The sequence below is a fragment of the Rattus norvegicus genome, chromosome 17, assembly GCF_036323735.1.
Source record: "Rattus norvegicus strain BN/NHsdMcwi chromosome 17, GRCr8, whole genome shotgun sequence".
Classification (NCBI taxonomy): Eukaryota; Metazoa; Chordata; class Mammalia; order Rodentia; family Muridae; genus Rattus; species Rattus norvegicus.
Window position 1 is genome coordinate 91,597,719 of NC_086035.1, and position 19,053 is coordinate 91,616,771.

At 41.6% G+C, this 19,053-nt stretch overlaps 1 protein-coding gene across 1 annotated transcript; it reads right to left on the reverse strand.

The window, feature by feature from the left end:
• Nucleotides 1–222: 222 nt before the first annotated feature.
• Nucleotides 223–9,595, reverse strand: LOC134482792 (sperm motility kinase X-like). The gene is made up of 2 exons (XM_063276981.1): nucleotides 7,982–9,595; nucleotides 223–303 (listed from the first exon to the last, which is right to left on the reverse strand). The coding sequence occupies exons 1-2, from the start codon at nucleotides 9,593–9,595 to the stop codon at nucleotides 223–225; spliced, it is 1,695 nt and encodes a 564-aa protein (XP_063133051.1).
• Between the last annotated feature and the right edge of the window lie 9,458 nt (nucleotides 9,596–19,053).

Below are 19,053 nucleotides of genomic sequence, written 5' to 3' on the forward strand. Positions count from 1 at the left end.
TCGTTGTTTTGACTCTGCTCATAACACCTGTCCCTCCTCCTTCGAGGAGGCTGTGACACAGGTAGGAATCCTGTTACACATTTGAAAGTTGGCCTTGAGGGAGCAAACAGAGAGAGGTGAGTAATTACAGGGCAGAACTGGTGAGAGAGAGGGCACAGCTGCCTTGGGAGTCACTCCACAGTATGGGTTTTTTAAGCATTACCCTGAGTTGGGTCTGAGGACTTAAGCAATATAAACGGTGATATCTTTCGCAGGGCAGTAGGGGTGGGTGAGGGTCTGGTCAAAGTGTGACAGGAGGATTCCCTTCACAGGAGACATACAGGCCTCATATTCAACCTTGGAACCCATTTTAGCTCAGGTCTGATGGGCTGACTAGGGAGACTTTTCTGAGAAGTCTACTTCATGATGAAGACCAATGTTCTCTGCAAGAAACAGGAAGCAAAGAACAGTACAGTCCCACAGAACAGTCTCTGATGTTTACCTCTGCTAGAAGAGAGGGCAGAGGGCTACTGGTCCACTGACAGTTTTAGGGCACTGTTCTACTTCATCCCTCCCTTCTGAGCAAGACACAGTGAAAAGGCAGGCCTTCCTGCCTGGGGTTTTACCTGGAGAGACCTTGCTGTGGTGTGGACAGCTCTTCCTCTGGAGAAGGGGCCTGCAAGCACACAGGCACCTGGACGTCTGGCCTGGCTCCTCTGAGATTGTATAATCTTCAGCCAGGCCAACCCCCACCACTGGCTTAAAAGCCATGGAGCTGAGGCTGCTGTTCTTCAGGACTTGAAAAGAAAAAGACACAGAAAAGAGGCTCTTGGTGTCTTTGAAAAACAGAGAACTTCCTGGTTGCTGCCGCCGCAGAGAGCCCTTGGGCAGCACCCTGCGAGCAAACTTGAGCCTCGGGACCACAGGTAAGACCAACTTGTCTGCTACAAGAGAGCTGCCTGGTGAGATCGGGACACACAGAGGTAAAGTTCATCTAGGACCGGGCACGTCCTGTGTTTGCCGGAGGTCCCACGCTGGTGGATCCCGGCCCGCAGCAGCTCTCTGCTCCCAGACCCTGTGGGAAAGAGACCTCACCGCCTGATCAGGTGGGCACTCCTGAGGCTGCAGAGCGGAAGAGACCACCAACACTGCCCACCCCTGCCCACATCCCTGGCCCAAGAGGAAACTGTATAAGGCCTCTGGGCTCCCGTGGGGGAGGACCCAGGAGCAGCAGGACCCCTGCCTGAGACACCACCGGAACATGAAGGAAACAGACCGGATAAACAGTTCTCTGCACCCAAATCCCATGGGAGGGCGAGCTAAACCTTCAGAGAGGCAGACAAGCCTGGGAAACCAGAAGAGACTGCTCTCTGTGCACACATCTCGGACGCCAGAGGAAAACACCAAAGGCCATCTGGAACCCTGGTGCACTGAAGCTCCCGGAAGGGGCGGCACAGGTCTTCCTGGTTGCTGCCGCTGCAGAGAGCCCGTGGGCAGCACCCCACAAGCGAACTTGAGCCTCGGGACCACAGGTAAGACCAACTTTTCTGCTGCAAGAAAGCTGCCTGGTGAACTCAAGACACAGGCCCACAGGAACAGCTGAAGACTTGTAGAGAGGAAAAACTACACGCCCGAAAGCAGAACACTCTGTCCCCATAACTGACTGAAAGAGAGGAAAACAGGTCTACAGCACTCCTGACACACAGGCTTATAGGACAGTCTAGCCACTGTCAGAAATAGCAGAACAAAGTAACACTAGAGATAATCTGATGGCGAGAGGCAAGCCCAGGAACCCAAGCAACAGAAACCAAAACTACATGGCATCATCGGAGCCCAATTCTCCCACCAAAACAAACATGGAATATCCAAAGACACCAGAAAAGCAAGATCTAGTTTCAAAATCATATTTGATCATGATGCTGGAGGACTTCAAGAAAGACATGAAGAACTCCCTTAGGGAAACACAGGAAAACATTTATAAACAAGTAGAAGCCTACAGAGAGGAATCACAAAAATCCCTGAAAGAATTCCAGGAAAACACAATCAAACAGTTGAAGGAATTAAAAATGGAAATAGAAGCAATCAAGAAAGAACACATGGAAACAACCCTGGATATAGAAAACCAAAAGAAGAGACAAGGAGTTGTAGATACGAGCTTCACCAACAGAATACAGGAGATGGAAGAGAGAATCTCAGGAGCAGAAGATTCCATAGAAATCATTGACTCAACTGTCAAAGATAATGTAAAGCGGAAAAACCTACTGGTCCAAAACATACAGGAAATCCAGGACTCAATGAGAAGATCAAACCTAAGGATAATAGGTATAGAAGAGAGTGAAGACTCCCAGCTCAAAGGACCAGTAAATATCTTCAACAAAATCATAGAACAAAACTTCCCTAACCTAAAAAAAGAGATACCCATAGGCATACAAGAAGCCTACAGAACCCCAAATAGATTGAACCAGAAAAGAAACACCTCCCGTCACATAATAGTCAAAACACCAAACGCACAAAATAAAGAAAGAATATTAAAAGCAGTAAGGGAAAAAGGTCAAGTAACATATAAAGGCAGACCTATCAGAATCACACCAGACTTCTCACCAGAAACTATGAAGGCCAGAAGATCCTGGACTGATGTCATACAGACCCTAAGAGAACACAAATGCCAGCCCAGGTTACTGTATCCTGCAAAACTCTCAATTAACATAGATGGAGAAACCAAGATATTCCATTACAAAACCAAATTTACACAATATCTTTCTACAAATCCAGCACTACAAAGGATAATAAATGGTAAAGCCCAACATAAGGAGGCAAGCTATACCCTAGAAGAAGCAAGAAACTAATCGTCTTGGCAACAAAACAAAGAGAATGAAAGCACACAAACATAACCTCACATCCAAATATGAATATAACAGGAAGCAATAATCACTATTCCTTAATATCTCTCAACATCAATGGCCTCAACTCCCCAATAAAAAGAAATAGATTAACAAACTGGATACGCAACGAGGACCCTGCATTCTGCTGCCTACAGGAAACACACCTCAGAGACAAAGACAGAAACTACCTCAGAGTGAAAGGCTGGAAAACAACTTTCCAAGCAAATGGTCAGAAGAAGCAAGCTGGAGTAGCCATTCTAATATCAAATAAAATCAATTTTCAACTAAAAGTCATCAAAAAAGGTAAGGAAGGACACTTCATATTCATCAAAGGAAAAATCCACCAAGATGAACTCTCAATCCTAAATATCTATGCCACCTACATATGGGCACCTACATATGTAAAAGAAACCTTACTAAAGCTCAAAACACACATTGGACCTCACACAATAATAGTGGGAGATTTTAACACCCCACTCTCATCAATGGACAGATCATGGAAACAGAAATTAAACAGAGATGTAGACAGACTAAGAGAAGTCATGAGCCAAATGGACCTAACGGATATTTATAGAACATTCTATCCTAAAGCAAAATTATATACGTTCTTCTCAGCTCCTCATGGTACTTTCTCCAAAATTGACCATATAATTGGTCAAAAAACGGGCCTCAACAGGTACAGAAAGATAGAAATAATCCCATGCGTGCTAACGGACCACCACGGCCTAAAACTGGTCTTCAATAACAATCAAGGAAGAATGTCCACATATTCTTGGAAATTGAACAATGCTCTACTCAATGATAACCTGGTCAAGGAAGAAATAAAGAAAGAAATTAAAAACTTTTTAGAATTTAATGAAAATGAAGGTACAACATACCCAAACTTATGGGACACAATGAAAGCTGTGCTAAGAGGAAAACTCATAGCGCTGAGTGCCTGCAGAAAGAAACAGGAAAGAGCATATGTCAGCAGCTTGACAGCACACCTAAAAGCTCTAGAACAAAAAGAAGCAAATACACCCAGGAGGAGTAGAAGGCAGGAAATAATCAAACTCAGAGCTGAAATCAACCAAGTAGAAACAAAAAGGACCATAGAAAGAATCAACAGAACCAAAAGTTGGTTCTTTGAGAAAATCAACAAGATAGATAAACCCTTAGCCAGACTAACGAGAGGACACAGAGAGTGCATCCAAATTAACAAAATCAGAAATGAAAAGGGAGACATAACTACAGATTTAGAGGAAATTCAAAAAATCATCAGATCTTACTATAAAAACGTATATTCAACAAAACTTGAAAATCTTCAGGAAATGGACAATTTCCTAGACAGATACCAGGTACCGAAGTTAAATCAGGAACAGATAAACCAGTTAAATAACCCCATAACTCCTAAGGAAATAGAAGCAGTCATTAAAGGTCTCCCAACCAAAAAGAGCCCTGGTCCAGACGGGTTTAGTGCAGAATTCTATCAGACCTTCTTAGAAGACCTCATACCAATATTATCCAAACTATTCCACAAAATTGAAACAGATGGATCACTACCGAATTCCTTCTACGAAGCCACAATTACTCTTATACCTAAACCACACAAAGACACAACAAAGAAAGAGAACTTCAGACCAATTTCCCTTATGAATATCGACGCAAAAATACTCAACAAAATTCTGGCAAACCGAATCCAAGAGCACATCAAAACAATCATTCACCATGACCAAATAGGCTTCATCCCAGGCATGCAGGGATGGTTTAATATACGGAAAACAATCAACGTGATCCATTATATAAACAAACTGAAAGAACAAAACCACATGATCATTTCATTAGACGCTGAGAAAGCATTTGACAAAATTCAACACCCCTTCATGATAAAAGTCCTGGAAAGAATAGGAATTCAAGGCCCATACCTGAACATAGTAAAAGCCATATACAGCAAACCAGTTGCTAACATTAAACTAAATGGAGAGAAACATGAAGCAATCCCACTAAAATCAGGGACTAGACAAGGCTGCCCACTCTCTCCCTACTTATTCAATATAGTTCTTGAAGTTCTAGCCAGAGCAATCAGACAACAAAAGGAGGTCAAGGGGATACAGATCGGAAAAGAAGAAGTCAAAATATCACTATTTGCAGATGATATGATAGTATATTTAAGTGATCCCAAAAGTTCTACCAGAGAACTACTAAAGCTGAAAAACAACTTCAGCAAAGTGGCTGGGTATAAAATTAACTCAAATAAATCAGTTGCCTTCCTCTATACAAAAGAGAAACAAGCCGAGAAAGAAATTAGGGAAACGACACCCTTCATAATAGACCCAAATAATATAAAGTACCTCGGTGTGACTTTAACAAAGCAAGTAAAAGATCTATACAATAAGAACTTCAAGACACTGAAGAAGGAAATTGAAGAAGACCTCAGAAGATGGAAAGATCTCCCATGCTCATGGATTGGCAGGATTAATATAGTAAAAATGGCCATTTTACCAAAAGCGATCTACAGATTCAATGCAATCCCCATCAAAATACCAATCCAATTCTTCAAAGAGGTAGACAGAACAATTTGCAAATTCATCTGGAATAACAAAAAACCCAGGATAGCTAAAGCTATCCTCAACAATAAAAGGACTTCAGGGGGAATCACTATCCCTGAACTCAAGCAGTATTACAGAGCAATAGTGATAAAAACTGCATGGTATTGGTACAGAGACAGACAGATAGACCAATGGAATAGAATTGAAGACCCAGAAATGAACCCACACACCTATGGTCACTTGATTTTTGACAAAGGAGCCAAAACCATCCAATGGAAAAAAGATAGCATTTTCAGCAAATGGTGCTGGTTCAACTGGAAGTCAACATGTAGAAGAATGCAGATCGATCCATGCTTATCACCCTGTACAAAGCTTAAGTCCAAGTGGATCAAGGACCTCCACATCAAAGCAGACACACTCAAACTAATAGAAGAAAAACTAGGAAAGCATCTGGAACACATGGGCACTGGAAAAATTTTTCTGAACAAAAAACCAATGGCTTACGCTCTAAGATCAAGAATTGACAAATGGGATCTCATAAAACTGCAAAGCTTCTGTAAGGCAAAGGACACTGTGGTTAGGACAAAACGGCAACCAACAGATTGGGAAAAGATCTTTACCAATCCTACAACACATAGAGGCCTTATATCCAAAATATACAAAGAACTCAAGAAGTTAGACCTCAGGGAAACAAATAACCCTATTAAAAAATGGGGCTCAGAGCTAAACAAAGAATTCACAGCTGAGGAATGCCGAATGGCGGAGAAACACCTAAAGAAATGTTCAACATCTTTAGTCATAAGGGAAATGCAAATCAAAACAACCCTGAGATTTCACCTCACACCAGTGAGAATGGCTAAGATCAAAAACTCAGGGGACAACAGATGCTGGCGAGGATGTGGAGAAAGAGGAACACTCCTCCATTGTTGGTGGGATTGCAGACTGGTAAAACCATTCTGGAAATCAGTCTGGAGGATCCTCAGAAAATTGGACATTGAACTGCCTGAGGATCCAGCTATACCTCTCTTGGGCATATACCCAAAAGATGCCCCAACTTATAAAAAAGACACGTGCTCCACTATGTTCATTGCAGCCTTATTTATAATAGCCAGAAGCTGGAAAGAACCCAGATGCCCTTCAACAGAGGAATGGATACAGAAAATGTGGTACATCTACACAATGGAATATTACTCAGCTATCAAAAACAATACCTTTATGAAATTCGTAGGCAAATGGTTGGAACTGGAAAATATCATCCTGAGTGAGCTAACCCAAACACAGAAAGATATACATGGTATGCACTCACTGATAAGTGGCTATTAGCCCAAATGCTTGAATTACCCTAGATGCCTAGAACAAATGAAACTCAAGACAGATGATCAAAATGTGAATGCTTCACTCCTTCTTTAAAAGGGGAACAAGAATACCCTTGGCAGGGAATAGAGAGGCAAAGATTAAAACAGACACAGAAGGAACACCATTCAGAGCCTGCCCCACATGTGGCCCATACATATACAGCCATCCAATTAGACAAGATGAATGCAGCAAAGAAGTGCAGGCCGACAGGAGCCGGATGTATATCGCTCCTGAGAGACACAGCCAGAATACAGCAAATACAGAGGCGAATGCCAGCAGCAAACCACTGAACTGAGAACGGGACCCCTGTTGAAGGAATCAGAGAAAGAACTCGAAGAGCTTGAAGGAGCTCGATACCCCTTATGAACAACAATGCCAATCAACCAGAGCTTCCAGGGACTAAGCCACTACCTAAAGACTATACATGGACTGACCCTGGACTCTGACCTCATAGGTAGCAATGAATATTCTAGTAAGATCACCAGTGGAAGGGGAAGCCCTTGGTCCTGCTAAGACTGAACCCCCAGTGAACGTGATTGTTGGGGGGAGGGCAGTAATGGGGGGAGGGATGGGAGGGGAACACCCATAAAGAAGGGGAGGGGGAGGGATTAGGGGGATGTCTGCCTGGAAACCGGGAAAGGGAGTAACACTCGAAATGTAAATAAGAAACACTCAAGTTAATAAAAACAAAAAAAGAATGTTAAAAAAAAATAAAGAAACGAAACAGAACCCCGGCAAAAAAAAAAAAAAAAAAAAAGAAAAAGAAAAAAAGAGAACTTCAAGTGCTTTCCATAAAGAGCCATAGCACTCCACTGGTTGTCTTAGAACTCTCTGCCCCATTTGGGAATGCCCCCACCTCCCTCTCGTCCTGCTTTAATCAGTGTCTCTGATTCCCCTTATGAGTCACGAAGCATCAGATCACCCTTCAGGGGTTTCTATGAACTTAATCTTTCTGAAGTTACATTTTGTCAAGTTTCTGTGTGCCTCAAGGGCCATCATCATTTGTCACAAAGGACAGGAACAAATATGGATGAAATGAATGAGGACATGCACCCACCTGGTCCTGTGGGTGACACAATGTTCTCCTCTCTTCCTGAGAGCCAAGTTATTGCAGGAGACTTGATTTTCCGATGGTGGTGGCAGACAGCAGCACAGGTTTCGAAGGCTTCTACTAATTGTCTTTTTAAACCCCTTCCAGTGGTGACGCCATCCCCGACGGGAAGCTGGGCAAGGAACTTGTGGCTGGCCACTAGTGACGGTATCTTCATGAACCATGGCCTCTTCCTTGATGAAGGTGTTTTTGTCCACAAGTGTCTCTCTCTGCCAGGTATCTCCAGAGCAGCCTGCAAGGCTTATCCACTTAGGTGTCTGCAGTGATGCACAGAAATCATGTGGCGGTATGAAGGAGGACACATTCCTGTCTGCTGTAGTGGAATAGGTGTATTGAAGTCGAGGTGACTGGATATGTTCAGTTAGACTACAAGACAACACAGTCTTGGAGTCTGAGAATGTCTTCCTGTTTTGCAGCCTGTTATCCTTGAATTCTTCAGCTATAGGACAGTCCAGGCGGTCGAGGTGTAGAGTGTTGGTCCTTGTTTGCTGGTAGCCCACATCATGCCTTCTGACAACCTTCCTGGAATTCTTCCTATCCTCGTTCTCCCGCATATTGGATGAATTTGAGGACAAGGTGAAGGAGGAGAGAAGAGGTCCCTTTCTCTTAAGAAAACGAGGGAAGGAGTGATGATCTTCTAGACCTGGCTCCACTTGGTGGTGTGTGCAGACTTTCCTGAGTGGCTTGTGCTGTTGAATCAAGTATGTTGCCAGCACCTCGTTGATATTTTGGTCTATGAGAGACTCAGTGCTTTTCTCAGGTGTATGCCTCATGACTCTCATGGCTTTGATGATGCTAGGGCTTGGTGTTCCTGTGAACGTCTGTATGGATGTCGGTGGTGAGTAGGCCTGGCTGTCTTTGATCATGGGGCGCATCACAATTTGCTGGATGCTGGGCCTCCTGCTGGGATTTATCATCAGCATTTCCACTATAACATTGAAAATATCGTTGGCAACGTGAGGCGGAATGCTGAAATTGGCTGAACTGATTTGTCTCCTCACCTCTGCAAATGACTTGCCTAGGAAAGGCAAGTGCCCAGTCACCATGAAGAAGAGGAGGACACCTACACTCCATACGTCAAATGGGCGGCCCTCATATTCCTCAGCTTCAAAGAATTCTGGCGCACAGTATGGCAGCGTGCCACAGAAATCAATCAGCTTCTGCCCAGGAAGTGTTTTAGCAGCTAGGCCAAAATCACAGAGCTTGGCATTCGACCTTCCGTCTATCAAAATGTTGTTGGCCTTTATGTCTCGGTGGACAATATTATTGTCATGGCAGAATTGTACTGCCTCTAATATCTGTCTAAACATTCTTCGGGCCTCCCACGACTTTAAATATCCACATTCCCGGATTCGGTCCAGTAGGTCTCCCTGAGAGGCATGCTCCATGACCAGGTGGGTGGCCTCTCTTGTCTGGACCACTTCGACCACCTTGATGATATGAGGATGGCCCAGGGACTTTAGAATGTCAACTTCCCTGCTCATCACTGAGGAGCACTTCTTGGTGTTCTTGAGAACTTTTATAGCTACACAGGTGAGGGTTGGGACGTGGTAGGCCATTTTTACGACTGAAAATCGTCCCCTTCCCAGGGTTCTTATGATCTTATAGTCAGTGGTAAAGTTCTCGATAGACTCTCGGCTCTCTGGGTCCTGCTCCATGATCAGGCCCTCCTTTATATGGCTAGAAGCAAACTTGCAATGAGAAATAAAACAGACATTTAAAATCAGGATCCAGAACATGTTGATACGCTCAAATTCCTACATTAAAGATATGAGGAAAAAAGCTCAGAAAAACATCAGACAATCTAGCCACGTACTTTCCATACTGGGAAGGGAAGGACAAGGACCTACTGCAAAGGAGCAGATGCAAAATATGACATAGAGGCGGTTGTCAGGGACCAACTGCAAACAGAGTATCCTAGACACTAAAAGCCACTAAATTGGAAAAGCTCACCATCCTCTCTCCTGATCTCAGCATTCTCTTTGAGTAGAGGCATCTAGAATACCAGCTTCAAGAGAAGGTGTAAAGAGAACAGATCCCTGAAAACCTATACTGTCCAGGATGGCGATCTGCATCTGGAGTTCCCAAATTTGGCTACTCGGGCAGAGGACCTGTAGGTGGTTCTCAGAACACAGGTGCCCACAGCTACCCTAACTCCAGCACCAGGGGTTACTACAACTCTCTACTCTAAGCACACCTATACAGTACACTCACAGGTGGTATACACCACTTAAAATAGTGATACAAGTCTTTCTATATAATTTTATTAGTATGAGCTGTCAGGTTAGCAACGGAATCAGATTTCGGGGAAGTGGAACTATAGACAGGTATAGAGAGATTTTATTTTCTCACACAACTGAGTTATGCTATGTGAATATGTTATCATATCAATCCTAGGGATGGTGTGAGACACTCACAACCACCTGTAACTCCAGACCCAGAAAACCTGACTCCCTCTTCTGACCTCCACAGAATGCATCTGGGATATGGTACTCAAGGCATATGAGGATGCAAATCTGTCATACATATGAAGTGAAAAAATAGAATACTCTAACATAGCAAACATAATTTAATAAAACGTGAAATAGAAGATAATAAAAAACATGGAAAAGTAAATGCATAACTCAAGCCAGCAAATACAGAAACCAAAGTCAAAAAGAGCAAGTTGAAGTGTCCAAAGTTGGAGAAACTCACTATGTCAGGGTCCAACAGCTCCTGAATGTCCAAGTATAATTTCTGTGTCCTCAAACTCTAATTTCTTTCCAGCCAAGCAACAGCTTCTGTACCTGTAAGGACAGAATGCAGCCTCAATCAGAGCTGTAAGTAGACAGGTGTCTATCCATTGTCACAGGGTTCCTTGGGAGGTTAGAGCAAAGATCAGCCAACACTGTGGCTAGGCACGGTCCATTCCTTCTCCTCTGCTTCTGTCTCCATGGACAGGAAGGCTAGTCTTGGTCATTAGAGCACTAGAGGGCAGGTTTGACTCAAGAGTCTGTCCCCAGTGTTACCCAGTGACCCATTTCTTCCTACTTGTACCCCTGCCCAAGGACCATAATTAACCCCAAATTGCACCACCTAATGGGAACAATGTTCAAACACTTAACACTCCATCTTTAACAAGGACACTTTTGTCATTAATAATCAAACAAGGAATCCTGAGAATGACAATGACGCCAGAGCTTTGGCACTCCATTTTTTAATGGATTCTGATATTCAATGGCAAGTTGATGGACATTGTCTTGCTTTTCACATGGACCCCAGACTTCATAAGTTTGTAATAATTCATGTCCATATTCAATGTATTCTATTTACTTTTTAAATTCCGACAAGTGGTTGCCAAAGGATTGTAAGTCATGACTACCTTGATTGTTGTGACAAAATGCTATTATTCATTGCACCCCTGGGCATGAGACTACCATTTGTGGGGCTGAGAGGAATATGACACCATTACTCCCATATTGCCTGCCCTCAGGCTTGAGACTTCTGACCAAGCTCAAGATCTAGAAACAGTGAGCTGATATGTTCCAAATGATCAAGTAAACACCCGTCAGCCAGGAACCTATAAACAACTGATGTAGTAGATGCGTTGTTCTGGAACTCTGGGTCCTTCTGCTCTCAAACACAATGCCTTGTGTTTGACCTTCAAAACAACAGAAGTTGATTACTTGTGCATCAGGATGTTAGCAAGGCAAGGACAATACCCAACAAATTAATTATGTACCAAGGCTGCTTTCTAATTCTAACTGGCCCTGTGTATGTATTCCCAGAGGGTCCAGAAAAAGTATGAGATCGGTGTATCTTTGGTGCAGGTGACATGTTGTGCCCTGTAGCAGTTTCCTGTGTATCCACATCTTACTACTGTTGAATTGGGGTTGAAGGTTGAAGTAGGAATCGGCACAAAACAGTCAGATAGGAAAAATCTAGACTTGGGTAAGCTACCTGGACCCAGAGTGATGAGAGTCCCTCAGGGTCCTCTGACAGACATAGGACAAAGTTAAAGTCAGGATAGTCTCATAAAGATGAGCCCATGTTAATTATAAAATTTGTGAAAGTGGAGGAGGAAGATCATCACTTCAAGTAATCTTTGGCTACTCGGAAATGATGATTCCAGCCTGTGCTCCAGGAGCGTCTGTCTCATGGAACAAAAACAAACATGCGAAATGAAAGAAAGAAGTGGCTGCTATGTATTTTTGCTTGATCTATGTTCCCAAAGCTATAGAAAGTAACTTTAGACCCATTGGGCTTACACATGAGATTATGACATTAATGACAGAGGTGCAAGGGCTTTTGTCGGCCATTTGCATGTGTTTGAATGTATGCTGCTATCCCCTCTCACCACAGCCCATCAGTTTTACACATTAAAGGAATCTGACAGGACTCACTAAGAACCAACTCCATGACAGACACCAATGGAAGTGGACTGCAGTTTAGCAGAGGTCAAGGAAGGACATTCCCTCTTGAAATGTTCATAGTCATGTAGAAGCACCACATGTGTACACATTGCACACAAAGCATTTCCTAGCAATGCTAACAAGCTAAACCTTCAAAGAATGAAACGGAGGTACAGGTATGGTCCAGCCATGGGCTTCAAAGTCCTACTTGTTAGGTCTCTAATCAGATGTTAGATTTTTGAATGTCCCAGGGAATACAACCCTCCTTCCTCAGCAATGTCATGGAAAGCAAAAAGGATCCTGAAAGGCTCTTTGTTGCTTGACTATGAAGGTTCTGTTCTGCACTCCCATTCCACTAGCAGATAAAAACTATAGGAATGGTGGAAGTAGTTTTATTCAAGCCTAGGTTTGGAAATTTGGAGAGGCACATTGTCAATATAAAATTCCCTCTCTTTCTCTAAATGTTGTTGGAGTGAGTCCAGTGGAATGCTGGGCAGACCATTCCAGCACTAGGCACTTTTTTTCCTGGACGTGTACGTTAAGCTGTTTTGCCAGCAAGACTCAAAGGCCCATGCTTGTTCCTTTGCTTCAAGTTCATTATTGGCCCGACCTCCTGTGCCTGGTACCACACTAGCTTCAGAGTCACATTTGTTCTCCTGAAGATAGAAGATAGCAATTCAATGGAATGACAGCTGCCAACAGAATGACCCAGGTAAATGAAGGGTCATAGTATCATATGTCTCACTTTGGAAAGTTCTTCTTGGCAGTATAAAACTGGATCTTCTTAGACTTATATCTATTCTGTCCTTGAATTCTATTCATCTACCTACTTTCATAGTTATCGTCAAAAAATTAGGATCTAAGCATTGCCTTGTAGCTTGCATAGGGTCATGAGTTTGCACTGCAAGGAAGATCCCAAGTTAACCCGCTAGGGGGAGGCTTCCTGCTAAATCACAGAGACCTGTTGGTGCCTTTTCTTAATAGACCACCCAATGTAGCCTACCAGTCCTCTGAATAGGAGAACTTGAACAATTGGGCCAGTACTTGGAAAGAAAGGGTACAAACTAAAAGGGAAAAACTGAGGAACCTGAAAGGGACTAGCCAGGGAAAGTGTGATCATGGGAATATGGTCAAAGTTCTTTATGTACATGTCTGGAAATGCCATTAGGAGATTGTTCGTGCTGTTTTGTTATCATGAATTATTGTTCAAAATTAGTTCATGGAATAAATGCATGTAAAATATGACAATGCAAAATCGGGTGATAAATCAAATCAACAAAGAAAAATTCTCCTATTCAATATTCAAACAAAAATATACAGGAAGAGAGACTTAGTTTAAATACAGAAACAAACAAGTCTAAAGTGAGACATAGGAATATAGAGGAAAACTCACTGTGTTCAGATTCAACAATTCATGAATATCCAAGTTCAGTGGCTAACTGAATAAATGCAATTGCTTTCCAACCAACCAACCAACCAACCAGCCAACCAACCAGCCAACCAAACCAACCAAACCAACCAACTAACCCAGCCACCAACCAACAGCTAATGCCCTGTACACACAAGATGTGTTTTCAGTAACTAAGGAAGTAAATGACCTCACAATGGTTCCTTTTGAGGTCAGAGCTGAAATGGACCAATGAGGGCTCGGCACAGTCCACTAGTTTTCTTTATTTTCTGTCCTCCAGACAGGAAAGGTTTAAGGTCAGTGAGGCAGTAGAGACTTGAGGAAGATGGTTACACCCAGTTAGCAGTCCCTATATCTCCTATGACCTACTTCTTTCTGCTAGGTTATGTTTTTCAGATTTTCTACAACCTCAGAAAACAGGGTCACATGCCAGAGACCAATGTTCAAGCACAGGATCCTCTCTTGATAGTAGATATCCAAACCCCAATAAAGCCTCTTTCTACTTTAAAAATAATGAGTGGTATCATATGAATTATAATAAGCGATTCACACCTGATATCCAACACTGGTTTATGGACAGTGTATTAGTTTGCTTTATTGTTTGTAATATTATACAGTTACGTACTTATGTGGAGCCATGACCTTATACCCAATGTCATCAATCAATTAAAAGGTTCCATGACCTTACCTAAACTCAATTCAGTTTTTTCTCAAATTACTCCAGCTTGCATTTAATATGACACAAGCTAAAGGGCACACAGAAACATTCATATATTAGTCAATGGATAACATGGTTCATTTTTCACTTAGACCCTAACATTCTGTAACAACTGTTGGTTTGTGGAAGCTATCCCATCTGCACTTGAGAAAAATGGATCTTTTTCTTGGACTCACATAAGAATAAAATATTAACTTCTCACTGACCCTGGCATACTTTGACCAAACTGCACTGTGACTACCATCCCTAGGGGTGAGACTTTCCCATGTTTTTCCCATAGTGTCTTCATCCAGTTTCTTACCAGACAGAAAGCTAGGATTGATAGTTTCTAAATGATAGAGAAAATAACTGATCAGTAGTCATCCTAGAATCCTCAACCCCGAAGGCAGAGGCACACATGGTTTGTTAAACAAAACAAGCTTTTCCTCGCCAAGATTTGATAAATAGAGCAAAAATTCTCAACCAAACACCAACCAAAAGTGTGAAGACATAAATGAAGATTTAGTGTACATTTCCAGGCTAAAGCAACTCCTCAAGTCTTCCCTGGGCAGGTTTGGGCCACTGGAGCTCCCTTGACCCCTTTTGTGATCTTAGTCTGTATTGTGTTTTGAACACCTCTGGATTTAAAATCCTGGTACAGTTGTGTCTACCTCATTCCAAGTTCTTACTGGAAATGACAATGGAGATGTTAGTGTATTTGCTTCTATCAAACAAATGAGGAAGGACATTTTCCCTTGTCTTAACGCTTATAATATTTGAACAAAATATACTATATTTAAAAATGTTAATATTATCATCATTATTTTAAATAACATGTACATGTCTGTGCTTGTAGTTGTATGCAGACATGACTAGAGTTGGTGGTGGAAGCCACAGGTTTTACGTGTTTGTAGATCTGGAGTTAAAAGATTTGGTTGTGAGACACACAGCATGGCTTCTGGCCACTGAACTCAACTCCTGTGCAGAAGCAGTGCCTTCTGTTAACCTGAGCTGTGTTCCAGTCTTAATTTCAATTTTTATGATTGCAGTCATGGTTCCCCTTCTTGTCTACTGCATATTTCTTTTGTAGCAAATTATTTTATTTCTAATAGCTGGTAAATTTTATGAATAGGAGAAATAAACATTTTTCTGTTTTATTTTACAAATTTAATATTCATCTGAATGTAAATTATATTTTGTAGGTCTTCGAAGAAAACTTCCAATGAAAAGGACAAAGTATGAAAAAAATTTATTTAATCATATTTAATAAGATAGAGTATAAAAGTTAAAGTAATATGGTGATTTTGAAATATAGTAGAAAACAAAAATTAAGAATCTTTTGTTATATTCAAATATTTCTTTTCAAAACATTTTCAAAATTCACCAATATCCTGCTAAGACTGAACCCACAGTGAACGTGGGGGGAGGCGGCAAAGCGGGGAGGATGGGGAGTGGAACAACCATAAAGAAGGGGAGGAGGAGGGGTTAGGGGTTTGTTGGCCTGGAAACTGGGAAAGGGAATAACACTCGAAATGTAAATAAGAAATACTCAAGTTAATAAAAACAAAAATTGAAAAAAAAATGTCACCAATAGTAAAGGTGTCCTTCCTGTAAAAGTCAGGCTTTTCAGAAGCATCTGCATTGTTACTTATGTAAAACATGGTTATTTGTCTCTTCTGTATACTTTTGGTTTGGGGTACATATTATAAAGACATCTGATATAACTATAATTCATTTTATTGGTAAAGGAACAAGGAAATCATATGTTTGAGCTTACCAAACTCACGTCATCATCTGAGGGAAACTCAGAGGATTGTGAGATGTTCAGTCATAACACTATTTTGCAACTTATTGAACAGCTCAGGAGGCCAACCTAAGGTTGGAGTTTTGCATGCAGCCTCTGTGTGTGCTATAGAGGAAAATGAATTAGAGTATCACTCATGAAATATCAAAGAACAGAAAACTAGTCTCAGCAGGAGTTGCCAGCAAGCCTGAGCTTCAGTGAGAGAGCATGACAGTGTGGCTTTGGGGTTGTTGCATGAGACTCAGGGGTTACAACAAAATGCCACAGGCCAGTCAGCCAGGACATTAACTTGTGGGCTGTGCCTTTTGTTGCATCCTCATGTGGCTGGAGGATTGCAGCAGCTCTCTGGAGTGAGTTTGGCAAAGGGGGCTGAATCCAGACATGATGTCTTTGCAATGTGATGTGTTGAGGAGACACTCTGAGACTGCACATGGTGTTTTCTTGGCTCCTCCTCTCTTTAACTTAGTTATGTTAAGATTGTCTTCTATACTCTTCAAAAAATATTTTATGCGTGTGTGTGTGTGTGTGTGTGTGTGTGTGTGTGTGTGTGTGTGTACACCTGGTTGTGAGCATTTGTTCTCATGCACAGTCTAGAGGAGGATTTCGGGTGTCCTGCTCTATCATTATCCTGCTTATTCCTTTGACATAGTGTCTGAACTTGAAGCTAGGTTGGCATGCCAGCACCAATATTTTGTCTGCTGCTCTCAAGTCTTGGTTTAGAGGCACATATGCAGTCAGATGTGATTTTTATGGAGATTTAAACTCATGTCTATATTTGCCCAGCAAACACCTATATACACCGAGCTAGTTCCCATAAGTCTGATTGTATGTAACTGGTTTTTTGTAGTTTGCTCTTTTTATATTTTTATTTTTTATTTTATTTTATTTTTACTGGATAATTTTTCTTTATTTTTCTTTTCTCTTCTAATTTTTTAATTGTACTTAGATTTCAAATGTTATTCTCTTTCCTGATATCATATTCATAATCCCCCATCCCATTTGCCCTCCCCCTTTTTCTATAAGCTTGTTCCCCTCCCCAAACATCTACCTTTCCTGTCTCCCCGCCCTGAAATTCCACTGCAGTGGGAGGTCCAGTCATGGCAGGACAAAGGGTTTCTCCTCCCATTGGTACCCAACTAGGCCATGCTCGGCTACATATGCAGCTGGAGCCATGGGTCAGTCTATGTGTACTCTGTGGGTAGTGGATTACTCCCTAGGAGCTCTGGTTGGTTGGAATTGTTGTTCTTTTGGGGTTTTTGTTTTATGTTGTTACATCTTTTGGGAATATGGCCAAGAGAAATATAGCAGGGTCCTCAGATAGTCCAATTTTCAATTTTCTGAAGAACCTTCCCAGGGATTCCCAGAGAGGTTGTACCAGTTTAAAATCCCACCATCAATGGAGGAGTGTTCCTCTTTCTCCTCATCCTTGCCAGCATCTGCTGTCACCTGAGTTTTTTTTTATCTTAGTCATTCTGACTGGTGTGAGGTGGAATCTCACGGTTGTTTCAATTTGCATTCCCTGGATGACTACAGATGTATGTTGAACATTTCTTTAGGTGCTTTTCCGACATTCAATATTCCCGAGCTGAGAATTCTTTGTTTAACACTGTACCCCATTTTTTTCATGGGTTCTCTGACTCACTGGAGTCTAACTCCTTGAGTTCTTTGTATATTTGTGATATTAGCCCTCTTTCAGTTGTAGGATTGGTAAAGATCTTTCCCAATCTGTTGGTTGCCTTTTTGTCCTAATGATAAAGTCCTTTGCCTTACAGAAGCTTTGTAGTTTTATGAGGTCCCATTTGTAGATTCTTGACCTTAGAGCATAAGCCATTGGTGATCTAGTCAGGAAAATTTCCCCAGTGCCCATGTGTTTCAGACTCTTCCCCACTTTTTTTCTATTGGTTTGAGTGTATCTGGTTTGATGAGGAGGTCCTTGATCCACTTGGACTTAAGCTTTGTACAGGGTGATAAGAATGAATCTATTTGCATTCTTCTATACTGACATCAAGTTGAAATAGCACCATTTCTTGAAAATGCTATCTTTTTCCATTGAATGGCTTTAGCTCCTTTGTCAAAGATCAAGTGACCATAGGTGTGTGGGTGCATTTTTGGGTTTTCAATTAAATTCCACAGATCTATCTGTCTGTCTCTGTATAACTAACAAGCAGGTTTCATAACTACTGCTGTGTAATACTGCTGAAGTCAGGGATGGAGATTCCACCAGAAGGTCTTTTCTTTTATTGTTGAGAATACTTTTAACTACCTTCGTTCCTTTTTGTTTGGTTGGTTGGTTTGGTTTTGTTTGTTGTTGTTGTTATTCCAAACAAATATGCAAATTGCTCATACTGTCTCTATGAAGAATTCAGTTGGTATTTTGGAGAGTATATTGAATCTGTACATTGCGTTTGACAAAATGGCAATTTTTATCGTATTAATTCTGCCAGTCCATGAGCTTGAGAGGTCTTTCCATCTTCTGAGATCTTCTTCAATTTCTTTCTTCAGAGACTGGAAGTTCTTGTCATACAGATCTTTCACTGTCTTGGTTAAAGTCACACCATGGTATTATGTATTATTTGGGAGTAATATGAAGGGTATCATTCCCTGATTTCTTTCTCAGCCTCTTTAACCTTTGAGTAGAGGATGGCTAGTGATATCTTTGAGTTAATTTTATATCCAGCCACTCTGCTCATTATCAGGCTTAGTAGTTTTCTGGTGGAACTCTTGTCATCACTTAAGTATACTATGATATCATCTGCAAATAGTGATATTTTGATTTCTTACTTTCCAATTTGTATCTCTTTGACCTTCTTTTGTTTTCTGATTATTCTGGCTTAGACTTCAAAAACTATATTTAGTATTAAATAGCGAGAGAATGGGCAGCTTTTCTATTCCCTGAT

What these genes read in the sequence shown, in the direction of transcription:
- LOC134482792 (XM_063276981.1), bottom strand. Translation starts at nt 9,595, where the DNA reads ATGTTCTGGATCCTGATTTTAAATGTCTGTTTTATTTCTCATTGCAAG. An exon ending in TCACTAGTGGCCAGCCACAA is followed by an intron (nt 304 to 7,981) that starts GTTCCTTGCCCA and finishes TCTCCTGTGAAG; the next exon opens with GGAATCCTCCTGTCACACTT.